At 37.8% G+C, this 15,360-nt stretch overlaps 1 protein-coding gene across 1 annotated transcript in view; it reads left to right on the top strand.

Annotated features, from left to right (window-relative positions):
* Positions 1–6,413, top strand: part of nnt (nicotinamide nucleotide transhydrogenase) — a 31,144-nt gene extending 24,731 nt beyond the window's left edge. Inside the window, exons 19-22 of the mRNA XM_067483960.1 lie at positions 754–835; positions 2,109–2,227; positions 3,103–3,218; positions 3,993–6,413. Coding sequence (XP_067340061.1) covers positions 754–835; positions 2,109–2,227; positions 3,103–3,218; positions 3,993–4,142 — 467 coding nt within the window. The 3' untranslated portion in view covers positions 4,143–6,413. The remainder of the gene's footprint in view (positions 1–753; positions 836–2,108; positions 2,228–3,102; positions 3,219–3,992) is intronic.
* Positions 6,414–15,360: the final 8,947 nt, after the last annotated feature.

Genomic DNA, 15,360 nt, shown 5'->3' with positions numbered 1-15,360 from the left:
GTCGTGCAAGAGTGCTGAACTCTTTGTCATAACCTGTATCAGATTACATAGTATCAATGTGAAACATGTTAGATTTTAAGGTAACTCAATAATAGGATTTTAATGAAAGTAGATAAGGGTACAGTTTGAAAGCAAAGGTGCATCATCAGCTTTTGTGGGGCAGGCAAGCGTATACAACTTAATGCAATAATGATGATTGTGATATTATTGATAGGTCATTTGCAAACATGGGTTGTAGCAGCAGGCATACTGTGAGAATCTGGTTCTAAATTTATGATTTTGTGTAAATTTATAAAATTTAGTTTTTGTGGGTTCACAAAATTCCAAACAGCTCTCACAGGAGGTGTTTATTATTTCAAATAAAGAGATTTGGAATGGAAGAGAATGGAAATGCTTATGCTAATTTTTAATTATAATACATAAGAAGTGCTTGTCTGTGTGTTCTTGTCGCCAGTTTCCTATTTCATTCTCATTGGATAATAATCTCAGACCCCCCTCTGCGATGCTCCAACTTCAAACACATCTTGTTTTTGGATACAATAAAATCAAACATGTTTGAACATTGTCGTAGCATTTGCGAGAGTTCACAATTGGGTCAAGATGTGTCTCATAACCACTTGCATAAGGCCTCCTGTTATGATGTCCACACCATTAGCAGTGTTTTTTGTCTTGATCTGAAAAATCATGGCCGAAGTTGTATTCTGCACCAGGATGTAATATCAGGTCGTTCTAACCTGTTGTTCTGTCCTTCAGGTTATGGACTCTGTGCCGCCAAGGCCCAGTACCCCATTGCTGAGTTGGTGAAGATGCTGAAAGATGCTGGCAAGCACGTCAGGTAAAGTGGTGATGAAATTAACAAAGTTTTAATTTAATAGCAAATAAATTTAAATTATTATTTAAAGAAACTACAGTTACTAACTACTAACTTCCAGGTAAATATGGTTGTGGAAAAAATGGTATAACAAGTCCATAATTTATGACCTGATATACTGCAGAAGGGTGCAGTATGTATAGATGTAGATTATCGATGAGAATATAATATAATTTATGAAGAAAATTCAATTACTGAATGAGGTTACTTAATACAAGATTTTAAAGTGGACCCTGGACAGAAGAGATGAATTGAGGCATAACAAAGAGGTAATTTAGGACAGATATGAAGGACCTGTGTGTGAAGAAAGTCTGAGGAAAAAGGAAATGCAAAAGAGAGGAGAGGAAGGACAAGGTACAGCGGAAGCTTGTGTAATTGTCCTGGCTCGATCGTTTGATCCTGGCCGTTGCAGCTGCTGCTACTTAGAGCATTTGTGCTTGATTAGAGGAAAGTGGGTGGTCAGAGAAAAAGAGAAAAAACCTCCTTCACCCAGATCTCTTGCTGTTTCTACCCTATTTTCTCTGTTCTCTCGAAACATTCTTGTTTTGCCACTTGCCTTTTTACTCTTTCTGTCTGCCTTTGTAATACTTCTACATCCTTCTTCACATGCTGTTTGCTTCCTTGGAGGCTACAATATATATTACCAATATAAGGTTTGGAAGCACTCTTTTGCAGTCCTTAAGACCAAACCCGCTGTTTCTTCCCAAAACATAGAGTGCAGAAAATAACTTTGTCAATCAGCAGCCACAGTCACTAAAATGTCCCAGAACCTATGGGCCATCTGCTCTTTCTATCTGCCTAAACTCACCGAACAAATGGATAATAAATCTCCAAATGATAGTCGGTCATACGAGAAAGCTACAGGGGTAAACAGAGACTCAGCCACCAGAATGCAGTGGCTGGTGTTAAATGTCCAACCCTGATCACATGAAATGGCTAATTGAGTTTGAGAGCTATGTATACCCAGTCACACACATTTGGTAAACAAATGATATTGTAAATGGTGTGTGTGTGTTTGTGTGTGAGACCAGACTATAATCACATCTCTCAGCTCCACTTATCCATGATATCCATCTTATTCTCTCTCACTCTGCCCAACTCCATTCAATTTTATCTCTCCTAAGCAACTGTAGCATTTCTCTGATTCAAAATTAGAGATTAAAGTTAATGTCTTCATAAACTCATAGAGTGAGTGTGTTCACACATTTATAACAAGTCAGCCTCTTTTTCCCCACAGGTTTGGTATTCACCCAGTGGCTGGGCGTATGCCTGGTCAACTCAATGTGCTGTTGGCTGAAGCTGGTGTACCATATGATATTGTATTGGAAATGGAAGAGATAAATGAGGACTTCCCTGGTAAGATCTCTCTAATCTACTGCATATCTGCCATAAATCTATTTACCAATTGAGAAATAACCACTTATTTAACCACTTATGGTGGTTAAATAGTTGGTGGTTGGTGTGGAGTTTAAGGAATAGTTTGACATTTCCAGAAATTGTTTACTTATTACTTTTTTCCTTCAAAATGTCAATGTAGCTTCCGAAATTTCCGAAAATCTCATCCACTTTTCAGCTGATAAAAATTAAACCAATGAGGCAGAGAGCCTCATTGGTTTGTTGGAAATGTTGGAAATGTTTAACATTTCCAACATTTCAGTTTCTGCCAACATGGAAACCACTTGTTGCAGAAACAGTCAGTAATTTGTTTTTCCAAAGATTTCTCCGTAAAATATGTTGCACCTGGTTACATTCATTTCCATCATGTTTTACTTTATGATGTTCACATTTGACTCTAAAAACCTGTTGTTTGGTTTGTTTTGTTTTTGTTTGTTGGAAGAAAAAAAAACTATCCATAATATTGATTCACCATCTTCAAATGTTTCATGCACCATCTCTGACTAAATGAGCCTTAACTTATAAGCCTAAATTCAATCTTCAAAAACAGGATGCACATTTTTTCCATAACTAAAAATACTCAAATGTTGGCACTGATATTTTAGGACTTGACACATATTTGATTAAATGAGCTGTGACATTCTTCAGAAAACATTGGGATTATTGGGGATTATTAATATTATTTGAAGGGAAAGTATCCAGATGGACTTATGCATTCAGATAATTTGTTGTGGGCTATTATGTATTATGTCAAAAAGCTAATACACTTCACTTAACATGCAAAGTGAAATCATGGAGATGTTAAATGCATTTTAATTGTAAAAAAATCCAATCAGAGACTGACCTGGTCCTGGTGATCGGTGCCAATGACACAGTGAACTCAGCTTCCCAGGAAGACCCCAACTCTATCATTGCTGGTATGCCTGTGCTGGAGGTCTGGAAGTCTAAACAGGTAATACATGTGGTACATATATGTGCAATAATAAGGTCGCCAGGTTGTCCTGAAGCCAAAAAAGATAAAGTGGAATCGAAGATTTTCCAACAACTCTACTGATTTTTATTCCTAACACTAAACAAACCTACAGAAAAGAATTCACACACGCATACACACTTAGGCTCACACAAATACACACAGATTATTATTTGCAGTTCCAGGTGCAGTCCCATTCTGGTCCTATTAGTGGTGACCTTGTCGCTGTGGAATGACAACATTCAGAGCATTGTGCTGGCACTGCTACAAGATCTGGGATTTACACAGCTCTCCCAATAGTTTTCACACACTTTTCCCAGGGGAAATCAAAGGACATGCTATGTAACACCACACACACTTACAGACCTGCACAGACATGCACATACAGGTGCACAGATTAAAAAGAGATACTCATTTGAATGTACAAAACATGGGATGAGAGCTCTAATAGAAGCTCAGTATTCATGTTAAAGGATGATTTAACATGTTGCATGATGATGAGGTGACTGTGAATGTGTTGATTAAGTAGCTGTCCATGAATTGCAGGCTAACTGGTTAAACTCTTGGTTCCTTCAGAGCATCTTAAATCTAGTATGTGAGCAATTAATCATATTTGACCCAACCTGGAAATCAGGCCCACTCGCAAAAAAGCTTTTTCACATTTCAACCCAGCTGAAGGATAAAGAGAAATCATACTGTTGACTTTTATCACCCATAGGGGCTTATGACCATGTGGTTGTATCTTCTCCCATCCAGGTGATTGTAATGAAACGTTCTCTAGGAGTGGGATACGCAGCCGTTGACAACCCCATCTTCTACAAGTCCAACACTGCAATGTTGCTAGGTGACGCCAAGAAGACGTGTGATGCCCTGCAAGCTAAAGTCCGTGAGTCCCTGAGCCAGTAATGTGCCTGCTGCAAAAAGAAGCTGCCACTGACAGAGCACGGGGTATGAGAAAGATAGCAGACAACGAGGCAGAGTTTTTACAAAAGTGCTTCGTCATTAGGATCATTTTTGTCCAATTGTGAGTCAACCAGTTGAGCAAAGATGATTTTTAAGAAAAGCATTTTTTGGCAAACCCAAGTTGTGATCAAAAACTAAAAGAAGGCCTATTGTTAAAAATAAGTATATGTAGTAGGTGTGCTTCCACTGTGGTAACGTACCTAAATGCAGAATTTTACCTTTGACACTTTTTTATTTTTATCTATATACGGAAGCCAGCCTCAGAAACATGTATGTGCTCTGTATTTCGGGAACAGTCAACAGTGTCATCTTCATTTTAGACACCTACGGTATATTGATTTAAAACAGATTCAGAAATGTAGATGTGTTAAAACAGTAGGTATGTTCATAATTACAGTTAAGATGCTGTTTTAGAAAGTAGTCAATAGGTAAAGATAATTTTAGATGAATTGGAATAAACAAAAGAAGAGCTAAAAAGGTAAAAGCCGGTTTAAAAAGTATAACGGACTTGAGCAGTAGCATTTTTCTCACTGTAAAAAGTTATTCTGCAGAAAAGTACAAAAGTAATAAGAAAAACAGGCAGGATAGTGCAACATTTTTAAATACAAATACATTCTGTATTGAGAGATTTTTTGTATTCAATCAAATATTGACCATAAACTCAGAACTTAACAAGCCTGTGTGATCATCTTTTAGAAGCCAGTTATTGGAATCGCCTCATGCCAACTGCTTTTTTATTTTTAGTTTCACTTGACCGTGTTTTGTCCACTCCACACAGTACAAATCAACACACACATGCAAAAACTGTTTAAAATCCATTTAAGCTTTGTGTATTAAGCCTTTACTGCAATAAATAAAGGCATCTGATCTTCTGTCCTATACCGCAGATAAACACTCCTCAAAGCAACTCTTTTAACTCTGAAAGCTGAATGGATTTTATGTTGTTTTTGAATAAGGTGTATCCCATATGTGGTTCAGTTATTACCTTAGATCTGATGTGCGAGCTGTTAGTTTTAAGATGAAGTTATGTTTAGTGAATGTGGCTCATCTTCTCTAATGTGTCCTCGTTATTGCTCCAGGGGGAAATGTATTACTGCTTGTAAAGTAGGACCAGATGTTAATCCGACTGTTGTGTATTGAGTCTAAAAACAACATGAAGTTATTGTATTTGTTTGCCACATTTTAGAACACACTGTTTTATCAAGTATTTCTGAATTCTTATTCCTTTTTTACATTTCTTCAGTTAAAGCCCAACATTTGACATCATAAACCTGTGCCCCTTTTTACACCCAATCGGAATAAATTATACAGCACAAAGACGGATAATATGGCTGCTTTGTAATCACATGAGTAATTGAAGAGAGACCACAGACATAATGACTGTAGTTCCACTCTACACCTGTTTTAAAAGCACCACAAACGTGGTCCATTGAGTTATGTTTTGGCTGAAGTTGGATTAATTTATTACTTCTGATTGTGTGGTCATGATACAGTGTATGAATTAATATCATTTTATTTTTGTTCATGGTTTGAGGAACAGCTAATGAGGTGAACAGTCAGCAGCATCACTTTAAATTAAATAAAAGTATTGTAAGTAGATAGTGATTAAACTTATATCCTGGGACCTTATACATTTACCATGACAACTATCCTACCTCTCCATTAAATGACCAATGGCTCTTTGTAGGACCTTCATCAGACCATTTTTTACACATCCTTCCACCACAAATCATTTTCCATCCACACACCAGTCACCTTTCACATATCCTAACCTGACCAATTACATTCTGTTTTGTGTTCGCATTGCATTTTAACCATCAGACCTCAGTTTGCTGCTGGCAAATTTACTGTGTGTTCTGCAGGTATAGATCTGCCGATGTCATATGTGCTCATGAAGGATTGTTTTTTCATATTACACAAGCAAATGCAGTCTTAAGGGACTCTTAGATTGATATGTCTGTTTAGTATTTGGAGCAATTTGTGAGGAATGGATCACATTAAAAGAGATGTTAAACATTTCCAACATAGCCTCTATGCCCCTATCTTAAAGGACAGTATTTTTGTAAAGCAGCATCATAGTTTTGCAGAGCAACAATGGTTTTTTGAAGCTGTACTGTGTTTTAATGTTTGGGAGATGAAATGTACTGTGAATGTTTTCCCCACTCTTTTATCATGGACCATTTTCACCCCTAATAAACCGGTATTTACACTTGATGTTGCTTGATAGTTTTAAGTTCTTCCCATGACATGCTCTTAAAGGCGCAGCTGAATTTTTAATAGTAAACAAGTGGATCTGCAAGGCTTTCCCTGAGGTCTACCACAGCTTTGATGGTAATCTTACCCACATAGTTTTGTACTGCAGAGTTGAAAGCTCAAATATTTGCTGCAATTACCTGAAAGATTGTGAAGGGATACAGTTGTATCTACATTCACACACACACACACACACATCAACCCAGTGCAGATTTTCAGTGTGAATTTAGTTACAACAAAAATCAACTCTTTAAGAGGTACATATTCAAAGAAGAGGCAACTGACATGGCTCAAAGGTGCCAAAACTACATGTTAATTTACCAGGAAACCTACAAAATTTAAACTGAAAACTATTTTTAAAAAGGGTACATACATTTGTAGAACTTAACCACAGGCTATAATGTGCCTATTTCCAAATCATTACAGTGAAATTATAAAATGTAGTTGGAAGCTAATTTCATTCTGTCACATTGCAGCTAGTGTCATGCAACGAGCACCTCCTGTACAATTAATCAGACAATACAATATCTTTGCCTTTATGTGGGATAGAGGGGAGAAGCCACTGATTTAACATTAGAGTCCTTTTGCAACAGATTGGGATTGCATGAGTTTGTAATGAGGGTTAGGAGTCTGTCTAAAATGTAAATACCACTTTGTGTGACATTTTCACCTACAAGTGCCACTTGATTGCTATTCATCAGCAGAGTGAACTGGAGGTACTTAAGAGGGGAGTAGTGCCTACACAGAGCAACTAGATTATGCTGGAGATAGATTTATGAAGCCGGGGTTTGCATGTGTATGCAATGAGGGTGGCTTCATCCTGTAACAAGTAGCACTCAGACAGGCTGTTATCTGCTTTCAGGATGGAGGAGATCTGAAGTGAATTGTTGCTCCCACAGCAGAGGCGAGATACAAGGATAGAGACTTAAAAACATAGGTTGAAATGACCATCAAAGATTTTGTGTGTGTGATTACTTGTTCTGTTTGCATCATCTGTCCAAAATTATCTTCTTGAATGTGAATTCACGTTATTTCCTCCTTTATCTTTACATACAGAAATTATATAACAGTGTTTTTGGGTCCTGACAAGGTTTTATGGCATGTATATGTGTGAGAGGGGGAATGAAGATGCCTGATGTGATAAATTTTGAGGTGACAGATTCTCAGCTCAAGCTGGCCTATTGTCACACTGCCAGTATTTATCCAGCACTGAAGCACAGCCAGCATGTTCCAGCCACAATAGGCCTCCATCATTTCTTCCCAGAGGGATGGTCTGTCCTCCCTTGGTGGGGGAAAAAGTTTTGCTTTCTCTGGTCTTGCATGCGATTTCATGAGGTGAGTGTAATTATTTATGATGAGAATGTTTTGTTGAGCAAATCCTTTTAAATCCATTTGAGACTGAGAAATACTACTGTATATTGGATGCAGTGTGTCATAACACCACTGAGCAAGCATGCACATGTAAAAGAAGAAAACATGCAGTTTGCAGATCTTTAGAAACAAGTCGATCTGCAACTGTGTCTGAGGTCAAATATGTTTGTGCAGTACAAATGTAAATATACTTCCAACACTGAAAATATAGAGATTTTGTGCATATTTCTTATTTTAATATCAGAAAAATTGTGGCTTATCATGCAACATGTGCCAGTAGCAAATTACGGGTGTCTTTCAACCAGTATTTAGGCCAAACATAAGCTATGTATTACAGTATATCTGCTTCTTCTCTGGTGACATGGATATATACAGACTAAGCTCAAGGGAGGCGTTCTTTAACATGTGTCTCTTGTCTGTCTCAAATTAGAGACATCTGTTCCCATATGTTAAGACATATAGCCACATAAATGTTCACTGACCACAAAAAATAAAATAAACTAAAAGAAACATGCCCATTATTTATTTAAAGTGGCTATATCTGAGTAAATTAATGTTTTTTAAAATAACTTGACCAAACACCAAATTACTGTATTTTACAAAGTTTGAAACTTAAATGTGACAATATGACTCAAAAGCATTGCCAACATTTATTTATTTATTAAGTGCTTACATGCGCTAAAAGTAAACCTTTCTATTTAGTTTATTCATTTGGCAGAAACTTGCAAGTAAAAATCTGAGTGAAAGTGCAGGAAAGAGCCTATAGGATTTTTAGTTTTTTGTAAGATTTAACGAAGGGGGAGGAAATAGAAGATAATAAATATTTTATGATAAAATCCAGTTTATGATCAGATACATCATATATTAAAATCTTATTTGCTATGGTCTGCTTTATTGATTGCCGACATTGTCATAATATTTGCAAGACATTTTGCAAAAGGGGTCGCTCATAAAGATTAGTGCCATATATGAACCCCTCACTACCAACGTCTCAAGGTTCACGTTCTGCCAAAACACTTACAGCTAATAAGTACGACTTCCTGCTTAAATTGGTAGTCCGCCATCTTTGTCTGCTCTTGGAGCGTGTGGCAAAAAAAAAAGGCGGTTAATTTGCTACGGTCATGTTTGTGCTTAATGGCGCTTTAAACGAGTTTGCTAATAACTAGCTACCTGGAGCATCAATTCAAGAAGCTAGTCTAGGAGTTTGGAGTTTGTCAGCTCGGATACTGTCGCTATATGGCGTTTTTCTTTGTGGGGGAATATCGTTAGCTTGTCTACAACGCAATGGAAGCTTATCATCAGGTGTACTGCTTCTGCCTGGACAGGTGTACTGGACTGCCTGGACTGGACTCCTACAGGAAAATTTCTTTGTGGGGTTTGGTGCTACGGAATCCTGCTTCACTTCATTAAGCCACGGAAGTCTTCTTTAATGCTGTATAAAGTAAGTCACGTCCATGTTTTTAATATTCAGCTGAGCCTTGTTTTGCTTACAGTGTTTAACTCGTTGATGTTGCCGTGTTCTGTGGTTCAGCTACTGCTCAGCTGAACTTTTCAGAGAGTTTTATTATTATTCTTCCTTGATGTAGCAGGTGCTGCATAACAGGTGCGTTTGGGGGTTTAAAAGTTTCCATCTCGCTTCACTTGATGGCTTAATCCCTGCAAGTGCTTGAGGGTACTTTGTTTGGGGAGAGGCCAGGTGCTGAGGGCAATTTATTGCTGTTTCCCCTTTGTGTTCATTGTGCTCTGCTTGTTAATGCGTGAAGTCAGTGTCACATTTACGAATATCAAATCCATACATACTCAGAATTCACATAACGGTGTGTTCTTTGTGACTTTGTAGACAGACCACATTCTTAAAGTTTTTTTATTTTAATCTTCTTTCCTATTGCATTATTTCAAAATTATATGTAGATATCTTATTAAACTTCTCTCTGCCTTTGCTATACAATACTGCTTCAGAGAGTGTCATGTGATTGCTTGCTGTCTGGTTGCTGTTCCTCCAGATGACCTTTCTTTTGGAAACTGGTGTCTTCACTTATTTTGACTATCCGGGATTACACTATTTCCCGGACCATAGTTCAGCAGGCACTATATAACTCAATCATACACAGACGGGCTTAAGTCTGTGCCTTGCACCCACAGACCAAAGTTAGTTAAGTGTGTGTGCGCGTGTGCAAATCTGGCAATATGGCTACTCATGGGCAATGTAATGTCTTCACCAATTATTTGCACCAGGATCAACATCTTTTTATCTTCCAGGCAACTCCCAGGCTACACATAACCTACATACTCCTGCTATGGTACCTCTCAGCTGGCATTGGCATATACAGCCTGAGCGAAGCACAGGAGACATTAATCTACTACTACTACTCTCCTTTCGGCTTATCCCGTGAGTTCGGGGTCGCCACAGCGGATCAAATATTTTTTTCTAATTCAGGTCCCAAATTAGACACATCTCTTCCCATTAACCCCACAACAGTGGTTTATTAAACCACATTATTACTAGTTATTCACATTTGACTTGGATATAAGAACACTGTGTTTTGATAGAGCTTCAGTAATGCAATTCATATTTAATTTGTCTATATCTGAATAAGTCTGTTATTTTACACTGCTAATTGATTCATTGCTTTGTCTGTGTGTTTTAATATTGTTATGCACCTGATTAGCCAGGTTTACTCTGTAAAAGTAGTTTCCAACCTAAATAGTGCTTCACTCATTAAACAAAAAAACACACATTTACAATTTCTAATACTGGTTGTACAAAATTAAAAATAAATTATTTTTGCTTAAACAGTACCACCATCCCCTGTTGAGTAAACATTCTAAACTATATCAAATAAGAGTCAAATTTTCTCTAATCCACTGGTTTTCTTATTTTTATGGGTAGGGTGATGGCGTATCATCACTCGTTTGTAGAGATGACCTCTTGATGAGAGGGATCTCCTTCTTACTTAGTCTCTGCCATGTTCTCTTCCTTACCATCTAATCTGATTCTTCCAACAGCTTGTTTGGAGAAACTTTTTTATAGAGCCATGTCTTAAAAGCCCATAGACCCTGGCCTCTTGGATACACCATCCCATGGACCTACACAAACATTTTCAAAGTCTGCCCCAGACTGTCCCAAAGTTGTTTTGGCTGTGACAGGCTGAGACAAATGTAGGCAGGCTAACCTGGTTAGCTAAAACGCAACTGGCCTCTTGGCCTCTTTACTGTTCAGTTTCATTGCTGCTCAGGGCTAGCTAACATAAACATTGTGGGAGTGTGTCCTTTTAGGCTGTTTTTATTGTCCAGCTGCTTCCAAACCTTTGGATGTACATTTTGGAGAGGTTGGGCTAGAAGCAAGAGAGAAGAGGGAGATAAGGTGGGGATAAAAAGAGGTGAGGGAGTGGTTAATGTAGGAGGAAGAAGTGAGAGGATGAGATTATCTTTTTATCTATATCTATAGTAAGACATGGAATCATTTGTAGTTGTGTGTATCTGCATCTGTGGGTTTATGCATATTAAAAGCACAAAAAATTAAGACAAACAAGATGCTTATTGAAACATCTTCACAGACCTCTTAGTAACACTGTCATTGACTTGTGGCTAGGCCAGAGTTCTGGGAGCAAGAAAGAAATGCAAAAAGAAACAAACTGTATTTACTCTGAATTGACCCGACATATGCAAATTAAACGAGATAACACAAAACAGATTTAAAATTGATGGAGCCTTATTGTGGCTGTCGTACAAAAACACTGGAAAGGAAATCCTTGAAAATATGTCTGCTATATAACTGTGTTGTATGTTGTTTGTTTTGTTTACACATTGCCACTATATATAAAAGATTGTCTGTCTGCATTAAGAGCATAATTTAAAAAACATGTCCCTGTAGTTCTCAATCAACATAAACAACATATTTGGCTTTTGCTGGAGCACTGACAAAAAAAACTTTAATGCGCAATTACAATATTAGGCAAAGGCAAAACTACCTATGTGTCCTAACATTATCCCTCATGCTTTATCTACATGTTCAGTACTTTTTGTTTTGTGGCTACACACAGTATGGATATGGATCTGTGAAGTGTAGACATTGACATGTATGAGCTTTTGCAGTGGATGTGTACTCTAAGTCTTCTATATGCTCGATGGAGGTGGGGAATCAGTCTGGTTGTAAATGTATAATCTAGAACTTAAACTGTTTCTTTGGTCTGTTTCACTGTTTGTTTATTGCAGCTATGTTATCTGACCCCAGGCAGCGCACAGTCATGTACTGAAGTGTGTGTGTGTGTGTGTGTGCGCGCATGTTTTTGTTATGCTCACAACTGTTTCAACACTCGGCTAATATATTCAGATATGGGTGTCTTATTGACCGTGACCGTCTGAGAAGGTTCACTTTGTGCCCTTTTTAGGGACTGTGCATTAAGTTTAATCCTTCTTGTGAAGTATGGGGATTTGCATGGACCTGCCAGCAGAATGCTTTTATTTGCAGCAAGGTTGCCACACTTACATAAATTAAACTTGAGAAAAGAAGAGACCTGATTCGAGGATGACATAAGCACAGCCAATCCCGGTCAGTAAGACCCGAGGAGAGCATCTGACCTGATCCATGAGCTTAGCATTCTTTTTTTGTTGTTGTTGTTTTTTTTTTTTTTATACATGTACAGTATTTTATTTATTTATTTTTTTTAATTTTTAAATGATCTGCATCTGGTCTGTACCCTGTCTTTGCACATTTTGCTTTGATTGTGTGTTTGCTCATTTTGTTTTTGCAATTTCACTTTTCTTTTCTTTTGAAACTTCATGTTTTGTTATTCATACAAATATGGTCTAACCTAGAAAAATGAGAATTGTTTTTAATACTAGGATATCACTGTGGGAAAGAAGCCAGGAACACAGGGAGAAGACACAGTACAGTTGTTAGCAGATGGGAGAACAGGATATCCCTCCTTCCATCCACGCACACTTTCTTCTTTCACTTTTCTCATCTTGATGGTGATGTAATTTTCCACTACTTTGTCCTGTCTTTTTGTGATGGGACCTGTGTTAGACAAAGAGGTGACTAAATGACTGGGAACAAATAAGATGAGGGGGGAGCACATAATGAATGTGTGTTTGAGAGAAAAAAAAGTCAGTTAGTGAGAATCAGGTATCAACCATGTAACCTCCTCCGTGTCAAGGGGGTCTCATCAGAAATGTACACAAAAGAGTGATTGACACAGTGAAAAGGGGTTGGGGTTTCACAGCCCAGGTAAAAAAAGGAAAACATCATGTCTTTCTCTTACTCCCTTTCTGTCTCTTAGTGTTTGCAAAACTACAAAGGCAGAAACACCTGAGCCCTTCGGTTAAGTGTGTGTGTGTGTGTGTGTGTGTGTGTGTGTGTGTGTGTGTGTGTGTGTGTGTGTGTGTGTGTGTGTCATTTTGTCTAGGTATGTGGATGAGAGGAAAACCGCACCAGCATGCATACCTCACTTGCCTACCTACCTGAGAGTTTTTGAACCCTTCCCAGCTGTATGGTGGCCCATTCAGTGATCAGTATTTGATCTCAATCTGAAAGGGCGTCTGATGAAACCTGTATCTTGTTCAGATAAGGACTATTGGACTTTACCTAATATAGTCGCTAACATGCAATTTGATGAATTACATACTTTTGGAATAATAATTATTTTTATATTCTATGAAACTTAAGCTATTGCAATTGGTACCGGTATTGAGACGGTTAGAAAAAAAAAGCCGCTCCAGGGTCCTAAAAGAACTTGTGGTCTGGGGTGTTTGATGTAATTGTGTGAGGAATGGACCATTAATATTCAGTGCCACTAGAGAAGTAGCATGGAAAGATGAAACAAGAAGAGATGGTCTCAATTTCTGGAACCCACAAAAAAATAGTGTCTGGCACCTCCATTCTTGCTGAGGGCATTAATGTTTTCTCACACACATTCTACTAATTTATTTGTTAATAGATAAAGTAATCCCATGGAAAAGATTAATGTTTTGCAAAACATTGTTCTGTTCATTGGTAAAGGCGCTTCAATTCATCTAAGTCGCTTATGTTTCTATTCTGCCCATGTTATAGATACTTTAATCAGTGAAAACATAATAGCCATCTGGGATTTATTGTGTTAAATGAGATTATTACAAAGTGCTGATAGCAAATATGTCGCTATGAGCTCAATGCCTTGCGGACTAAGAAGATGTCTTTGGTTTTGTGTCTGTTTCGTACAGCCTTGCTAACAAATAAAAAAAAAGGCAAAAGAAGTCAACTATAGCCTCAAATGGAAACCATGCAGACAGAGCACGAAAACAAGTGCTGTATAAAGGAAAACCTCCAAAGACAGATGTGGTTGCAACAACAAAAAATTAGGTGCTGCCTTGATGGCTGCACTTGCATAGACAAGTGCAACTCGGAAGCTCAGCTGCAACTCCAGCCCTTCTAAAGCACTGTGGATGTACTAGGTCTGCAGACATCATTTGATTCAACATTGTCTCCAATTAATTATCACAGAACATGCTAGTAACAGTCGGGCATTCTTTCAGTTGATGAATAAATTTTTTTTTTTTTTTTTTTTTTTTACAGTTTAGACTGACTGCAAACAGACAGTAATAATAGAGGGCAATCAGTGCCCTGGCAACTAAACAGATTTGAATAATATATGACACAATGACAGAGATTAGAGGCAGAGAAGAATAACAGCACTTACATAGTTCCAGAAATGAAACTGATTTTAAAACAATCACTGAGGAGAGATATTATAGTTTGCATTGCAGATGTGTTTTCCACATTTTCCTAGCAATAAATATAAAGTAAGTTAGTATCTTGGATTGCTTGATTAATCAATCAAAATGTCAGTTTTTTCTGTTATTACATTGCTGTCAGTGGCAAAGAGAATAACGGGTGTATATTTTTATGTTTTCACATTACCTTTCACCCATTCATCCAAACAGCTTCTGTGTCAGTGCTAAATGCTGTATAGGCAATAGGCTGTTTTAGTGGGGCTGTTTTTGCCTTTAGACTGGTGGCACAATTACCCCAGGCTTTTAAAAAATATATATATTACATTTTCTCTTTGTGTGGTATTGAAAGAAGTCACACTGGTGACTAAGAGAATGTGAGGCCCAAAGACTTGACACACCAGCTTACAGAAATGGTGATGAAAAATGGGATAGATGTAGGGGAACCCCTCATTAGTGTGACAGTTTAATGAGTCACCTCTTGGAGTGGTATTAAAACTTAATCTAGAGAGCTTTTTTCAGCTATGTTTGAACAGCCAGGCCACACACTGCAGCAGGGTAGCACTGTCTGCCAAGAGAACACTCCAGAATGGGAAATATTAATAAGAGGCCATGACCTATGTGTTTGTGGGTGCGCACATGTGTGAATGTAAAGCCTCAGAATGAGATGTTTCGCAGCTGTTGCAGAAGAAACATCAAGGCCTTTATGACAATGGGCTGCTAAGTGTGAAGTTTTACAAAGACAGTGGATTGAGGTTAACATTGTTTTGCTTAGTTACACATATGCTATAGCAGTTTAATTCATACTTGGCCTTTTAAACCTGGCATT

The sequence above is a fragment of the Channa argus genome, chromosome 18 (assembly GCF_033026475.1).
Source record: "Channa argus isolate prfri chromosome 18, Channa argus male v1.0, whole genome shotgun sequence".
Taxonomy (NCBI): domain Eukaryota; kingdom Metazoa; phylum Chordata; class Actinopteri; order Anabantiformes; family Channidae; genus Channa; species Channa argus.
The sequence above is the reverse complement of the archived record's forward strand: the minus strand, read 5'-3'. Positions and strand labels throughout refer to the sequence as shown.